The 17,329-nt window shown below is 43.8% G+C and overlaps 1 protein-coding gene across 1 annotated transcript; it reads right to left on the reverse strand.

The window, feature by feature from the left end:
• Positions 1–12,556: 12,556 nt before the first annotated feature.
• On the reverse strand, positions 12,557–16,967 carry IGIP (IgA inducing protein). The gene has a single exon (XM_027095711.1). It carries the CDS (start codon positions 12,885–12,887, stop codon positions 12,726–12,728), a length of 162 nt encoding a protein of 53 aa, XP_026951512.1. The 5' UTR covers positions 12,888–16,967; the 3' UTR covers positions 12,557–12,725.
• Positions 16,968–17,329: the final 362 nt, after the last annotated feature.

The following is a 17,329-nucleotide window of genomic DNA, read 5'->3' on the forward strand; positions in this document are numbered from 1 at the left end:
AATGAGCTATGGCAATGGCTCAGGCCCTCTGGAGGCCCAGTTCCCCCTCTGACCAACTGGGAGACCTGGGGCAGGCCATTTAACCTCACCAGGCCTGGCCCTACTCCATTAAATAGGGAAGTAATAATGTCAGCCTCACAAGGGGTCTGTGCGTATAGTAAGGGCTCAGTAAGTAGTAACTGTTTGATGATGATGATGATGACGACGACGACGACAACTGTCTGGTTCACAACAACCAATTGTATCCCTAATAATGCTGGTCTGTCTTCAGATGTAGCTGGAATAGCTACTGTGTTTGAGCCCTAAGCTGTCACTTTGAAGGTGGTTATTTTCTATATGGAAAAAGAAAGAACATCATCTCTAAATAATGTCATGAAGTTAACATGTAAGGATAAAATGAGATAAGGTAAGGGTGAGGGCAAGGGAAGAGTGAGTGTAGAAGTTGCTGAGAAAGGATGTGGCAGTGTGGCAGGATGCCTATGCCCTTTCCCCTCCCATCCAAGTCTCTTCCTGCAGCCACTTGGGAGCCTTTGCCCCTCAGAGCCCTCACTCCTCCTTTTCCCTTGGGATAGTGTTTCGAGCAGGGCTCAGAAGATTAAGGCCAACTCTGGGGGCCTGTGGCTCATAGCAGGCAGTCCCCCACACTGTCCTCTCCTAGGAGAAGTCACACGGGTCGCCATGGTGGGCCACAGGAGCCCTGCAGAGTCCCCTAGAGCTGCCAAGCAGGCACAAGACAAACGTTTACATTCAACGTATTGGAACAGATCGAATGTGGTTCTCAAAAAACTCAGACTTGCAAGCTTTGGAGAAGGCCCAGGTTTGGCTCCTTTTAACTCCCAAACAAATTCTTGTGGGATGTTGCAATTACTTGTGACAATCCCTCTCCCTGCCTGGGACTTTGATTTCAGATTTAGACATGTAAAACTGGGTGGCTGGCTGGGCCTTGAGCAACTTGGGGGGTGTGGTGGGAGATGGCTAGGGAAAATTCTTTGCAGCATATTGTGTTTGGAAGCGAGACCTCGAGGAATCAGACGCTGTAGCTCTGTTTGTGTTATAGAACTTTTCAGCCCCTGTGGCAGATTTCCTGGCCTTGAAATTGGTTCACTATGCGGGAGTGGTTCATTCTGTCCTTTGAAACACAAATGTCTAGGAATCATTTTATGGAGTAACTTTTGGAGTAACTTTCCAATCAAAGTTATGACAAATTCTGCAGTCCTTACCCTGAAATCTTATTCACTGGATAAGCAGCAGGTGAAGATTTATCAAGGGGATATTTTAGTGGTAAGTGGTGCTGACCTTGCCCAAAGGTACCTGGAAACAGGAGGAGGTGATGCAGAGACAGCCAAGTGGATGCAGAAACAGGAGAGGAACATGGCCGGGCAAAGCACGTCCAGGTGTCTGGACTCCATGGCCTTTCTTGGTACTCAGGTGTATATGCAAACACTTCAGGCAAACTGCCTATATCTTTGTGTTGCCATCATACCTGGCCTTAAAGCACATTCAGCTATTCTGGGGGATGAGGTGAGGACCTGGACCCTGGTCAGGCTCCTTTTTCCTACTTCCTGGCTGCCACACCTGCTCTGAGAGCCCAGAAAACTTTAGCTCTGGCTTTTTTGGCTTTCATATTGGCAACAAAACAGCTGGATACAGCTATCCCTGGAAGGGTTTCGAGCAGAAGGGCTAGGACCTCTTGGCCATTGGCAGTCAGCTGGATCTAACAACCTGCCTCTTGAGGCTGGTGCACAGAAATCAGGAATCAAAAATGCCTGGGAATTCCTAGACACTCTGTAAAGTTGAGGGTGGTGAGCAGAGTCATAGGCTGCTATCTGTTGGCAAGTCAGGGGCAATAAGCTCTTCCTTTTAGTGTAGGCATCGGGCATAGAATCATTAACACTGCTATTCTCTCGAATACCTGTGAGCTCTCCTTCCAAGCTATCATCTTGTCTGAATGAAGCTTAGAAATTACATGGAACAATGTGAAAAGAGAGAAGGTCAGAATGAGAGACTGTGTTTCAGGCCAACCAGACTCTCAGGGAAATCCTGACTAAAGAAAATATTAAGCCGTACTACTCTAGATTTGAAATATTGGAATTCCTGAGAGAGCAAGACGAGAAGGGGGATTCTAGGAATGGGATATAAAAGCAGGGCATAAAAGAGATAGGACAATTCCCCTGAGTACTTTTGGGTCTTGGACAGATAAAGCTTGGAATTCCTGAGCAAAAGCAAATACTCAACTGTTTCATCCATCTCTGAGTGGGAAGAGGGAATGAGTAAGCTAGAATCACAGGACACTGCAACACCAGGCTCTGGTGGCTCAGGACACCAGCCAATGGACACTGAGAGACTGCAGGGGTCAGGAGAAGAGAGAATGTCTCCCCTGGAGGCCCTTAAGAACATAGCTGAGGGCTTCCCTGGTGGCGCAGTGGTTGAGAGTCCGCCTGCCGATGCAGGGCACACGGGTTCGTGCCCCGGTCCGGGAAGATCTCACATGCCGCGGAGCAACTGGGCCCGTGAGCCACAACTACTGAGCCTGCGCGTCTGGAGCCTGTGCTCCGCAACAAGAGAGGCCGAGACAGTGAAAGGCCCGCGCACCGCAATGAAGAGTGGCCCCCGATCGCCGCAACTAGAGAAAGCCCTAGCACAGAAACGACGACCCAACACAGCCAAAAATAAATAAATAAATTTATTAAAAAAAAAAAAAAAAAAAAGAACATAGCTGAGGCATTCTATTTCTGGATAAGAAGGCTCAATATTGTAACGATATCAACTCTCTCCCAACTTAATTTACATGATAAATAAAATCCCAACCAAAATCCCAATAGGACTTGTCAAATGAAATTTGACAAGCTGACTGAGAAGTACATCTGGAAAGAAAAAATATGTAAGAATAACAAAACAATTTGGGGGAAAAGAATGAAAGAGAAAAATACACTGTATCGACACACACTCAAAAGCTACAACTATTAAAATGGTACTGCACAAGGAATATAAAAAAGTTCAATGCAACAGAATAGAGAATCCAGACAGTCACATATATTTACGGGACTTTTGAATATGAGAAGAGTAGTATTTCAAGTCACGGGGCAGAGGATGGCCTATAGGATAAATAATTCTGGGCAGCACGTGACCCTCTGCCCAAAGAAAAGAAAATAAGGTTAGATCCCTAGCTCACACCATATATGAACATAAATTCCAGATGGATTAAAGAACTAACATAGAAGTACAACTATTGGGCTGGCCAAAAAGTTTGTTCGGGTTTTTCCGTGACATCTTACAGAAAAACTCGAATGAAGTTTTGGCCAACCCAATATGAAAGAAATATAAGAAAATATGGGAGAATACATTTATTATCTGGGCAAAGGGAAACCTTCTTTAAAAACCATACAATACAAAGCCATGAAGGAGAGGACAGATACATTTGATCAAAATAAAAAGCCTCTGTATAACCCAAGGAACTATTATAAGGTTAAAAGGACAAGTCGGCCTGGACCAAGGGGTGGCTCATTCTGCCTGGCAGCAGACTGTGAGGCCAGATGGCCTTGGAGGCCTTTCCTTTCCCTCACAATTCCTTCGTAGAAGTCAGGGTTCAGGAGGAAGCGAACACCAGAGGGTGGCTGCTTTCCATTGTTATCATCCTCAGAGCCCTACAATCAAGAGACAGCTCAAGTCATAGTTATTCAGAGCCAGCGTAAAATGAGCGGGTTGAGTGGATCAGTGTGCAGGAGAGGAGCAATGAAGCAAGATGGAAGGACCAGAAACAGTTTTGCTGGCCCTGGGTGAGGAGGAGGAGGAAGGGCTGACTCTCTGTCAGACGTCATGGTCTCCAGTCCGTAGGCCCATCTTTCACAGAGGGGATGTGGCTCAGGCAGGTCCTCCCAAGACCTCATTTTCCCTGCATAGAGAGCCTTTTGGAAGAGCATGTGGAGAAAATGTTGCCCTGTGTGGGCTTTAATACCTCCATCAGACCCCTCAGCTCTGTGAGGATCAGGGTAGTCCTGGGATGGTGGCCCCTGTCCAGACCCCTAGTGGCAGTGAGGATGGGTGTACCTGTGTTCTTGGGTGGGCTGGGTGGCCTTATATGGTCTGATGACTCCAAATCAGAGGCCTATGTCCTAGAGACTTGACTCTATTTCATGTCTAGAGAATACTCCAACTCAAGGCCCCCAAAGAAAAGTGAAACTCTTGTCCCATGGAGCTTCTGTCAGCCAATTCACCCTAGAGGGATCAGGTTCTGCTCTTGGGGGAGGCCAGGGAACCATTGTGTTCAGCTAGTCTCAGCCCATACTTCCTACTTGTGAGCTGACTCTGAGCTAAGAGAGTGTTTGCCTGATTCAGGTAGGAGGACAGGCAAGCCTTAGGAAACCTCTGCCTCATTCTGATGCCACCCAGTAAGCTGGGTTGAGCACATGGACTTGAGGTTTGAGAGGAGGGGGAAAATTCTCAGCAGGGAGATAGATGCCATTTTTTAAACATGAACAAGCAGCTGCAACAAGGAATGATGGGTATTGAGGAAAGCAGGAGACAGTACCAGGACTGGCCAGAATTGGAATACACTCAATGATGGAATCATATTCCAAGGAGCAGCAAACAACCTCAAAGGCCCCAAGTTGGCTTTCAGAGCTATTTTTCAGGATTTGTAGGGTGAGGGGTAAGGAGTAAATAAGCACAGCTGGGGAGAAGAATGGGGCTCCTAGCGTCTCATGAAAAGATGCCATAGGGGTAAGGAGAAGCCACTGCCTTGGTGAAATTAAAAAATGGACCATGGAACTTAGATTTAACGTCTCCAAAAGGAAGGAAACAACTACATATCAGTGCAAAAACTGTGGCTGAGTACCAACTATGTAACAAGCATCCAAATGAGGGCAACATAAGGAGACCCCTGCACCTCACCCCCCACCATTACTGCTACCACACAAACCTAGCACAGTCACTCAACCCTGCTTCCCACCTCTGAGATGACACCAGGCCAGTCCCCCCATCTGGCACAAAATATGGCAGTTTAGAGTGCTTTATAATATTGCAACCAAACTTCAGAGAAAATAAGGGATATTTAGCTAGCTCAAAATCCCCAACTTCCAAATGGAGAGGTCAGGCTCCAACCAGTCAACCTAGGTGCAATAAAGAGAATAGCTCTTTTTCCTCAAAGCCTAAGCAGCCCTGCTTCCAGGTCCTCTTCAGTCCTTCTGATCAGCCAAGCTGAAGAATGCAGCTTCTCAGAGACCCACTAGAGGAGGGTTCTATTTCTACTCTCAGATCAGGACCAGTGATTCTGAACCTATTTGGGCTGTAACTTCCTTTGAGAGTTTTGAAGAAAACTATGGATCCTCTTCTCAGAAAAATGTACCTTGCACATACAGGTATAATCTTGTATAAAATTTCAGGAGTTTTACAGACCCCCAAAAGCCCCAGCTTAAGAATTTCTGCCAGCACTTCCCTGGTGGCGCAGTGGTTAAGAATCCGCATGCCAATGCAGGGGACACGGCTTCGAGCCCTGGTCCGGGAAGATCCCACATGCCACGGAGCAACTAAGCCTGTGCGCCACAGCTACTGAGCCTGCGCTCTAGAGCCCACATGCCACAACTACTGAGCCTGTGTGCCACAACTACTGAAGCCCATGAGCCTAGAGCCCGTGCTCCACCACAAGAGAAGCCACCGCAATGAGAAACCCACGCACCTCAATGAAGAGTAGCCCCCGCTCGCCACAACTAGAGAAAAGCCCGTGCACAGCAACGAAGACCCAACGCAGCCAAAAATAAATAAATAAATAAAAATTTCTGCCAAAGGCAAATCTCTCCTTTCCTTATGCAAGAGCTGTTCCCCAGGCCTGATTAACTGCTATCTTAGATGTCCAACAGGTGAATTAATATTCAGCATTGACCTCTAGTCATCCTGCACCCTTGGCAGATGGCAGATTCTCTGTTGTTGCCTGTAGCCAGAAGGAAGCAGAGCCCCTAGACTGAGACCTCATTTTGTTTTTCAAAAGAGCGCTCTCCTCCACCATCCCTAGAAAACCTCAGACATTCCAGGCCTGGAACAGAGATAGTAAGCGACAAACCAAAAATAAATCTGGTCCAGTACACATCTGGGCCTGTGAAGAGAGCACCACAGACTGGATCCTCCTTGGGCTGGCAGGAGAAAGGTATGTAGGTAGGACCAAAGCTGAAATGGGAAGGGGTCAGATTGGGTTCCCCTCCCTTCAGCCAAATGCAGTCTAGCTGGTCACTCTCGAGAGGCATGTGCTCTTTTCACGGCTCCTCCACCTGGGAGCGCAGAGGCTAACGGAAGCAGGGCTCCTATCGGCTACACAAGTTCCACATTTGTCTCCCTTCTGACCGACAACCGCAACAACAGCAAGGATAATGATGATGAAAGCATTTATTAAACACTACTCTGTGCTATAAGTTCTTCACAGGAATGATTTCATTTAATCTTCCCAACAATCAAATGAAGTCAGCCCTCTTATCCCATTTATAGATGAGGAAATTGAGACCAGGGGAGGTTAGGTAGAGTTGCTGAAGACCACAAAGCTAGTGAGTGACAGAGTCTGGATCTGCATCGATTTGATTTCAAACCTAATATTTTTAACCTCCACCTCCATGCTCCTTCCCCAAAGGCCAGAACTCGGACAAAGGCCCTGGAAATCCTCCAGAGTGATGGTCTGGTCTCCAAGTCCTTGCTTCCCCTTCCTTATCCTCTGCCCACCATGCAGCAGCCTGGTTCTCATCAGGGTCTCACTTTATGGCGAGTTGGTTGGAAACTCTCAAACTCTACCTCCTATCTCTGTATGACTTTGCTATTTGAGTCCATATTCCATAGCCCTAAATTTATCTTGGAGCCTAAATTTATTTTAAAGTCAGCTGAGCTCAGGAGCCTCATTTCCTCCTCAGGTTTAGAATGAAGGAGGGAGGTTCTTTTTCACTGCTGCCCTGGAATGTTATGGGAGGGAGGGGGTTTAGTTGTCACCACTCTCATTTTAAAGACTCAGGGGAGGGCCAAGTAACAGAGAGTAGAAGAGCCAGGATTTGGTGAAACGTCACCAGTGATGTTGGTGCTCTATGGAAGCCATACTTCTCTGGACACCTCCTACCCTGTGGCATTTGGAAACAGGGCATATAACCTCTTGGATAGCTAGTCTCCTCCCTTCCCTCAACTCGTGGATTCCAGGGAGAGTGAGTTCCCAGCTCATCAAGAAGCCCAGAAGAATGCTGCCCATCAAATGCTCAGTGGCCAAGGGGCCCCCTGAGTGCATGCTGAATGGCTGGAGCCCCAACCCACAGTGCTTTGGGGGGCAGTTGTGGGCAGAGTGGGCATTAAGCTATCTGTTGAGGCCAGGGTTATTGCCCTTTCCCCAGAACCTCATCTGGAGATGAAATACCTAGGGAGAGGAGATGCTGAGGCCCGTACAGAGGTGGGAGGTGCAGGAAGCTAAGGAGAGTTGGCAGCGGGCAGAGAAGAATCATCTCATATTCAGGGTCCCTGTCCTATGCCACCTGTGGGCAAGAGGTGAGATAAAACAGGATGATAGTACTTGCCTTCAACATGGATGAGGAAGTCAGCCCCCAGAGGCACTCTGGGAGTGGATGAAGTCCAACCGCCAGCTAAGAGATGTTTACTGAGTATCTGCTGTGTGCCAGGCTTGTCTAGGCACTGGGGATGCCTCAGTCCTGCCCTCACAGTGTTAGCGCATCAACAGAAAAAGAAAAGACAGTTTTGGACAGTGATAAGCACTAGGAAGAAAAAGGAAACAGTGCTGTGAGGGAGAGTGATTGGAAGGGGGTCTCCTTGAAAGGAGAACATGAAAGCTGAAGCCTGTTTATGAAAAAGGGCCACTGTGTGAGGATCTGTAGGGAAGCACATTCCAGGCAGAAGGAAGAGCAAGGCCAAAGACACTTAGGTGGCAATGGGCTCCATGCATTCAAGACACGGGAAGATGACCAGTATGACTTAAGAGAGATGAACAAGGAGGTGAAAGGAAGGAGAGAAAACTGAGGAGTTAGATGGGGCCAGATCATAAGGGTCTTGTAACCATATTTATAGGCAAGCTGCTGTGTGGAGAATGGATTACAGGAGGCAAGAACGGCCATAAGGAGACCTGTGAGGAGGCCATTAGGTGAGTAAATGGGGGACCATATAATCTGTTACCCAAACCAGGATACCTGTGTAACTGAACAGGGGTGCCGCAAACAATTAAACAGGGACAACAGGCATAACCAGGACTTGCCACCGACAAAGCTCTAGCTGCCGTCAGTATGCCCCAGCCAGGACTGTCAGAGGAAGCTCCACAGTTTTTAGCAGTTCTGCTCTGACACACAGCTCCCAGCTCCAGGAGAAGAAATCACTTTTCTGTTTGCCCAGGCTCTGGCCTGGTGCCCCATGCCCAAGCATTTGGTTTTTGTTCAGAGGCCACAGGCTACAGTTGCAGCACAAATGGAGCAGGAAGCCGTTTCCCCTGTGTTCTCTGGCACGGGGGCTGTCCACTCTCAGCGACAACCAACAGGACATGAATGAAGGAACAAACAGGGAGCATGTGGCCACCCCTTCTCAAGGTGGTGTGGAGAGGGTGGAAGCCAGAGAGGCATGGACAAGCTCTAAGTTCCAGAGCAGGGATTCTTAACACGGACTTGAGGAGGTCTGTGAAGCAGGCGAGAGGGTCCCAAGCTTTCATGAGTCTCAAACCTAAAACTCCAAAAGAGATAAAGAAGCTTTGCTTTAGAGAGCAGTGGTTCTCACGCTTCACTGTGCCTCACAGTCACCTGGAGAGCTTGTTACAACAGGGATTGCTGGGTTCCTGCAGGTTCTGATTCAGTTCCGTCTGGAGTGTGGACCAAGAAGTTTCTATTTCTGGGGACTTCCCTGGTGGTCCAGTGGTTAAGACTCCGTGCTTCCAATGCAAGAGTTGTGGGTTCAATCATTGGGGAACTAGGATCCCACATGCCGTGTGGCGCAGCCAAAAAGTTGGGAAAAAAATTTTTTTCTATTTCTAACAATTTCCAAGGGGATGCTAATGCTCTTGGTCCAGGGGCCACACCTTGAGAATCACTGCTTTAGAGGATACAAGAAACATGAGGGATTATGAGGGATTATGATCGTCCCTTTTCAGACAAGAGTTCTAATAGATACCACAGCCCTCTCAACCACCCCTAAGTCCCAAGGAATTTCATATTTTATTTTTGGAAGAAGCCCCTGGAGAGTGACACTCTGGACCTTCCCTTAGAGGTCAGGAAGTATCTGGGAAGTAGTATTTTAGAGGATGCAGGAAAGTGCCTTCAGAAACGTAACAGCCCAAGCAAAACTTTGAGCTGGAAACTACAGGGCTGGCCCTGACTGATCCAATTACTTGGCCAATTGTTGGAAAATAGCGAGGTTTGGGGAATCTGGGCAGATCCAGATCCTCTCCTGGAGACTGCCTCCTGTTCCTTTTTGAGCCTATATCTGGAGCCAAATGAACCCAGATAGGAGGTCAGCCATAAGGATGATAGGGTGTCAGCTGCGGGGTATAATCTGGGAACAAGAAAGAAATCGACAGCTCCGCTAGACAGAATTGAAGAGCTCATTCACAGAGCTTTTTGATCAGGTCACCGTGGTGAGGATGGGAAGAGGCAGGAATAGCACTCAGCGCTGTACTTACTTTAAGCAAGAGCAGTGGAGAGAGGCCTGGAAGGGCCATTTGCCAGCTTTCCTCAGACCTGCTCCGAGTAAGTCATTCCCCCATGAAAGGGGCAGGGGAAATGAAAATGTGGATTCATTCATGAATCAACCTTCAGAACAGGAAATGTGGCTTTTGAGTTATACAGAGAAATCTTCCTTTGCCGCAGGGAACGCTGGCTTTGCCATCCAGCTATATACATCCTGAGGTAAGGCACTGTCAAAGTCAGGAAGACCCTGCAAGTTAGGGGAGGAGGTGGCACTAGAGTGTCTGAGACCAAGGGTCTCAGCTTGCCAGGACTCATGACTTGAATTCTGACTGTGTGACCCTGGGCATACTACTCAATCTCTTTTTGTCTTAGTTTCCTCTTCTGTAAAATGGGGATAATAATAGTGCCTATTTCATAGGGTTGTAGTAAGATTTAATGAAATAACCTAGATAAAACACTTAGCTTGCATATTTTAAGCACTCGATATTAGCTTTAAAAACAAAAAAGTGGGGGGGCTTGGAAAAATTTAGGATGGTGGCAGTACAGACCCACCCTTAGTGTCACTGCCAGAGACAGAAAGCGAAGGCCGAGCTAGGTCAGAGCGGCTGCCAATCTCCCTAGGAGGCTGACAAAGAAACTCCTGCTCCCTGGGGAAGGTCTGAGTTGTGAGCTGAGCATGCAGGGAGAGTCAGGATTCCTAGGATGGTGGGGTTAACTGGACAACCCTGCTGGCTGTGAGGTAGGGATATCCTGCTTTTTTAAACATTGCAACATTCAGTGAGTCTGTTTGCGACATATTCTCACTGCCAGCCTAAGTGCCAAATGGCATGATTTGATCAAAATGAATGAAAATCAATGTTGGTAGGAAAACTGGAACGACGTTATTGGAAACACTCCAGAGATTAGCAAAATTAAGGTAGAATCCCCATTTTCAGAGGAAAAAAGTGGCTCCTCCTCCTTAAGTTCCGGAAGCGTGGGGGATGGTGCTGAAGTGAAAGCAGTAGTGACTGTGCTGGCCCTGAGGTTACCGGGCAGCCAAACAGGGAAAAAGGGATCTCTTTCCTCTGATCCTGAATGAGCAGAACCTCTTCCACAACCCAGTACCCTAAGTCAAAAAGTCCAATCCGCTTAGAAATTGTTACTGGCACTAGGAACAAAGGGAGTTCTAAAAACCATGCAAAAGGGCCTAAGTAAATGACATACCACATGGTTAAATAAAAGTTAACATCCATTGGAGGTGGGGGGTGGGAAGCAATTGCCAATTATATCACTTTAGAAAAGAAAGTGCTGAATAAAAATGACTAATAGTTCTGTTGACCATGCTGGGCCCCTTTCTTGAGAGGCTCACATGGGCCTGTAAGCCTTGCCCTATATAGTTCAGACCCATCCCAAGTCTGGGATGTTCCCCCTGTAGCCCTGCAATAGAACTCACCTCCAGCCCTCCAAAATAACCACAGGGCATATTTAATCATAGTCCCATTTGGAATCTTTTAAAGATTAAGGCCACAGGACAGTTAGGAAGGGGCCTGGCTTCTGGCTTTTCACTCCCTTATACTTACTACAAATCGTGGCTAGAGTTTCTACCACAACGTCCTGTACTAGAGAGCCCTCCTCTGGGACAGGGACCCAGGAGTTTGTCCGATTCCACCTTGAGGAGAGAGGGGAATCTTCAGGAAGTACCCACCTGTTCTCTGTGTGCCACCCAAATCAGAGGCACTACCGAACTTAGGGAAAATTAGAGTTTCTTAGTACCTGCCCTACCTACCCAAAACCCTCAGCTTTAAGTTTTCATGCAGCAAAATGTCTATTATTTTTACTGGAGTTGGTGATTGTCAGATGTGGAAGCTGGTCCAAAGCTAGCTAGCTGTGGTTAGCTGTAGTCCAACAGATAGTCAGCTGTTCTCTACAAAGGAGGGCCATTTTAGCAGGAAAAAACCCAAAACAACAACAATGACAACAACAAAACTTTCTTGGAATTTACCCAGGGAAGCCTGAAACTGTGCTACTGTGAACTTGAGATATTTCTATGGCCATGCATCAGTTTTTAGAGTATAACTACTGTCATACACATTTAAATAACAATGAAAAAATTTTCTATAGTGTGACTTTTGCAGGAACGTTGTTCCTGCAACTGCTTGTTCTAAACCTTCTCATATCCAGCCTAAAAGTAAGTGAAAGCATCAGAAAAGATAAAATGAGGAGAAAGCACAAATAAAACTTCCAACTCCATTTCTAAAGGTTGAGGAAAATACCATACACCTGAAGCCACTGTTGCTTTTTGAGTCAGAGGCCATAACTGGGATGGTTCTTTTTGGTCAGATAATCTAATCTTCTCTGAGAAGGTCCGATTAAAACTATTCTGAAGGATCACTCCTGTGCCACATTTTTATTGGTAACTTCATTCACTGTCTACCACTCTACCACTCCACTCACTAGAAGAGCATTTTTGAAAGGATCTTATTTTCAAGCACAACTGCTATTTTCTGCAGAGGATTCTCTTCATCTTTTGTCATGACTCTTTTGTAACCCAAACCAACTTCAAATTTAAAACGACAGAAAACAAAAAGCCTTCTATGGAAAAGGGACATGATCTATGGCAAAAGTTTCTCTTTCTCTTCAATTGTGATAGCTTGGTTAACCATCACACCACCAGAGAATTTAAAAAACTGACTCAAGAAGCAAGATAGGGAAGCCATTCACATAAAATCTCTAAAATTAAATTTGTTTTAAAATAAAATAGAAAATAGTTTTCCAGTGTGAGACAGCCCACTTAATCCTTATAGCAAGTTAATGATTAGGCAAGTATACCTGCTGCTGAATCCTTAAAATGGCTTCTATCCCCCCCTCCCCCCCAAAAATTCCAAGAGCAACCATAACCACCCCCACCAAAGGCACTGAAACAAAAGACTGATCTGTTTATATAGTCACATGAAAAATAAACATCTTTATTTTTTTGCCTACTTTATTTCATTTTTTTCAAATAAAATTTAAATCTGTACAAAGTATACTGTTACAGTATATATTTTGTAAGAATCAATGCCTAAAAGAATCACAATACTTCAATAAGCAGTACAGCAGACCTCGCTAGTTTCAGCTTTGATATTGAACAAACTCAAGCCGGCTGATGCACAACACATTTGCTTGGTTTCCACATGGTGAGTTCCCAGCACTGAGATGGGAGAACATGACAGCAAGTATGGTTATATTACAGCCCGACACACTGAGCTTCTTCATGTGATAATAACTGCACATATTTAATACAGAATGCTCAAATTTACTTTTTAAATTGCATTTGCTTACTTCTTAGTTGGAAAAATTCAGCATTCTTAATGGGGTCCCCAAACAGTGCAAATTAATGATATTCTACTGTATAATTGGCACATCTCCAATAAGGATTAACTTGTAAACTCAAAGAATATTACAACTTTGTCTTAAATTTTAACTAACATACATCTGGTCCATTTAACCAAAATCATTTTGGAAAGATATTAAAGAACAATTCTATTTCTGAAAGGATATTGTTTTGACCATTCTTTAGAGAAGATAAATTTTTAAATTGTCGTTAAAATGTTTTACTACAAAAATTTTACAAACTCGATTAGAAATTTCAAGATTATGATTCACAGCAGACAAATACAAACTGTTTATATTCCAACAATACCTACTCTTAGACTTTCAAACAGAGCACATCCATGTCAGCTGTGTTAACTAAAATTTTGAACAGTGTACTAAATTTATAAGTGGTGCTGGGTCTAGCAAGTGTAAATACACAGTATATTTTAATGAAAAGAATTGTCTTCTTTATACTTTATTTGTTTTCCCATAAGGAAACAATGTTTACATTCTTTAATAAAGTTAATCTTACATCAGAATATAACTTAATACTGTCAGCAACAGGGACCACACACAGTAAATAAGAAGCACATTTAAAATAAGTCTGAATTCACATAGATTAACATTTGTTGGTTAATAAAATATCGACAGTATTACAATCTTACAATATTTACAGTAAGAAAAATCTAGAGTAATATATACCTTTCACAGCAGGATTCCTTTTTTTAATTATTATTTCTTCCAGTTTGGGATTGTGTATACACGAAAAGCTCAAATAAAGCAACTCTGCAATATAATCTTAAAATAATGGCTACTGGGGGAAATTCTATCACAACCATTGAAAATAATGGTGACTTTTCACGGAGTCTGTGGCATCTGAGAACCTAGTTAATTAACCAAAGACTTGCTCAAACTAGCCTCAGTTACCCAGATTAAAGCTGCAGAACTCCGGCCTTCCCTGACTGCTAAAAACCCAACAGATTTTCTCAACATGCTATAAGAAAAGAGGGAAAATAGGTTTCAGTTCACACCTCATGGCTGGAAGCCTCCGGCCAGTGCACATTCCCCAACTTATGCTAAGAAGAGGGCCAGCTTCATCCCTAAAACACCACAAGAGTTTACCTTCCAACTACAGGGCACTGTGACACCAAGCTCACTCATTCCTCAACTTTCCAGCATTAGGATAAGGCATGAACTTGGCCTATATAATACACACCAGCATCTTAGAGACTTGGGGTCGGGGCAAAGAAATATACTAGTGCAGTTTGCACTGAGATCAACAGGGAAAATGGGAAGCGATGCATGTTTCCGATTAGAATAGCAAGAAGACCCACATCCCTAAACTGGAATTTGGCCAGGGCATCAGAGTTAGCACCCCCTCTCTGAGTACCACAAGCAATTAGGATGTGTGCTCTGGGCCTCCTCCAAGAGAGAGCATCTACAGTAAGTAACACCATGTGGGACATTAGTTCAGTGATGACTCCCAAGAAAGCAGATACAAGTCTTAAATCTGGGGCTGTCCACAGCACCTGAGGTCACTCATCAGAGCTGTGACCTGCCCCAACCCTGCTTACTTTAAGAGATCTGATGGGCACAGAGCACTCAGGGATACAGCTGCTGGCTACTTTGGACTCTAGATCTCACAGGTAATCAACAGGTATCTGGGATTGAATTAGCAGACTGTACCACAGCTCCTTAAACAGACACTGTCAGGTATGAAATCATGTCAAGCATGAATCTTCACTGTCAGGTCAGAAATCAAAGTGGGAGTCTTCCCACATCAGCCAAGGTTATTTCGTCAAAACCTTAGAGGAGTTGAACAGTTTTTCATGTTGCAAGTGATTAGTTTACTTATTTCAGTCAAGCTGGATTGGCAAACCAGACTGATTTATTTAGTTAGCTTTGTTTTTTTGATTCTTACGTATGTGTTAACCCAAAGCTGTTCTATTTGGGCTAAATACACTGACAGAGAAAATTCAAACAACAAAAGTTTTCAGCAAACTTCTGTGGCATTTTCTTTTTGGAAGTCAATGCAAGATCTAAAGGTATTTCTACCCAACAAAGTCTGTTTAAGTGTTTAATGTTATTTCCTTTTTGGTCCTATATAGAATGCTATGACTTCTATATAGGTCTGAATGCTGCTCCATGTAGATGCTTTCTGTATATCTAAAAATATATACTTTTCAGTAGTTCAATACATGGTTAATCTTCCCACAGAGGAAGATTTTTGTAATCACATGTTGCAAAGTAGAAAAACATCTCCTTTCTAAGAAAGGAAATACGTATACTTTCCTATTGTACACTTTTGAATAAGCCCAAAGGCATGCACCAAAAAATCATTATTAAAACTAATACATGCACTAAAATGGTATACAGTTAGACTTAAATAAGGTGCTGCTTTCTCAATTTTTAAATTTGAAGAAGATATTTTGTCGGTTGTTGACTCAAAGATCTCCCCCGCCCCCACCCCACTCCATGGCATCAAGAGAGAAAAATAAAAAGTAAGCATAAACCTTTAAACTATTCTTTACATGGGGGAAAGGACAGATATATCAACTATCTTATTTATAAACTGGATTCCCAGTTTTAAATAAAACCAATATTTACTGGTAAAAATTGTCAAAGCTAATACATCCAAACAAATGTTACTAGTAAATAATGTTCTACATAGAGAATAATTTACTTTGGTTTTATGCACCTTCTCAAAAATGATACCGGTGTCCCATACGTCACCAAACTGATGTGTTCCAGCAAAGTTGTAAGGCAAATCTTTTTCTTCCCTAGTGACGTCTTGTTTCCCAATACACAAAACTAAAATCTTTTGGTGAGAAAGGGGTTAAGATAATGGCTAACCCCTTGGCATCCTGAGCATTGTGGTTTATCAAACTCTACCCTGCTAGAAGCTGTCAGGCACCCTGACCCCTGCCTTGAACCAGGAGTGGCTCCCATGTCTAGAGATGCCCTGACTCCTTAAAAATAGCTCTCAGAACTTTGCTTCTTTTTTCCTTCTATCTGGATGTTATAATGTCTAACAAAGCTGGTTGGAATGTCACATTTTGCTAGTAGGGGCCATCATCTAACGATAATTCCAATCTGAAATGTTTTATGCCAATACTTAGTTCTTAATTTTATCAATTAATTGCATTAACGTTTTCTCTACAGAGTTTACTTAGAGATCCTTAACTTGGGTTTCAGAAGATGTGTGATGCCCCTGAGGTTGTATGCAAAATTATCTGTATATGTTGTATTTTCTTTCTGGGGAGAGGGTCCATCACTTTTGTCAGATTATCAAAGGTATCTGTGACCCCCAAAAGGGGTTATAGGGACTTAGAGGGATACCCGTAATTCATTTTATAACAGGATTGGGAAATGGGGGCAGAAAACTAAAAATGGCCTCAAAAAAGGGGGGGGCCAAATTGTTGATCTTTTCCCTTTATTCACATTTGGGAAATAAGTGCTTCAAACTAGGAAAAATAACTAAGCTGATTAAATTCCATTTAAAAATAATCAAAGCCACTTTCTAAAATTTTTTCATTATCCATATATGGTACATTTAGTCTCCAAGAAAAGGTTTGGAGACTGAATTTTTCTCTTTTCCCAAAGGAAGTTCATAGATATAATGCTGATCATCAACCACATTTAACCCAAGACAACATAAAACCTAAGACAACTCTAATGATGTAAGCCTTTATGATTTTGAATAAAGGATTATCTAGAGTCAAATACACATTTGTCAACCTTCATTTCCCAAAATTGGTCCATATTTAGATAACTACCGGGCACAATTCCACTAGATAAACCTAAAATCTGAACAACGGAAGTTTAACTTTCTACCTCAATTAAAAACAAAGCCACAAGTTTCCACAATAGAGTCCAGCCACAAACATTCACACTATGTCACAGAGAAGTTTCTCATTTCAAATACATCACTGAATTTTCAGCAGAATTTGCAAACTTAAGATCCAGAATGAATAGCAAAACATGCTGAGACGAGCATGTCAAGAATTAAAACACCAGCCCCGCCGCACCGCCCCCCCCACCCCCCCCACCCATCCAGAAACACACTCAGGCATTCCAAAAATAAACCAGATCTGAAAAGAGGCCTCTCACTTGTTGGTTTTAAGTATGAAGTGCCTAAAAGGCTATGGGAAAGGGAATATAAAACGAAGTAATTAAATAACTTACAAAATATAATTTTAGCCAAAACACATTTCTGTTCTATTGACAAAACTGTCAATTTTTTTTTTTTTTTGCAATTCCGAACACTAACTGTGTCGCGCAATCTCACTAAGACAAAAAATATGTTCACAGGTACACTTTTTGTTCTCCTATTCTTTCTAGAGCACATCTTGAGGTTATAA

The sequence above is a fragment of the Aethalodelphis obliquidens genome, unplaced genomic scaffold (genome assembly GCF_003676395.1).
Source record: "Aethalodelphis obliquidens isolate GAN/ISIS:26980383/991018 unplaced genomic scaffold, ASM367639v1 scaffold4, whole genome shotgun sequence".
Classification (NCBI taxonomy): Eukaryota; Metazoa; Chordata; class Mammalia; order Artiodactyla; family Delphinidae; genus Aethalodelphis; species Aethalodelphis obliquidens.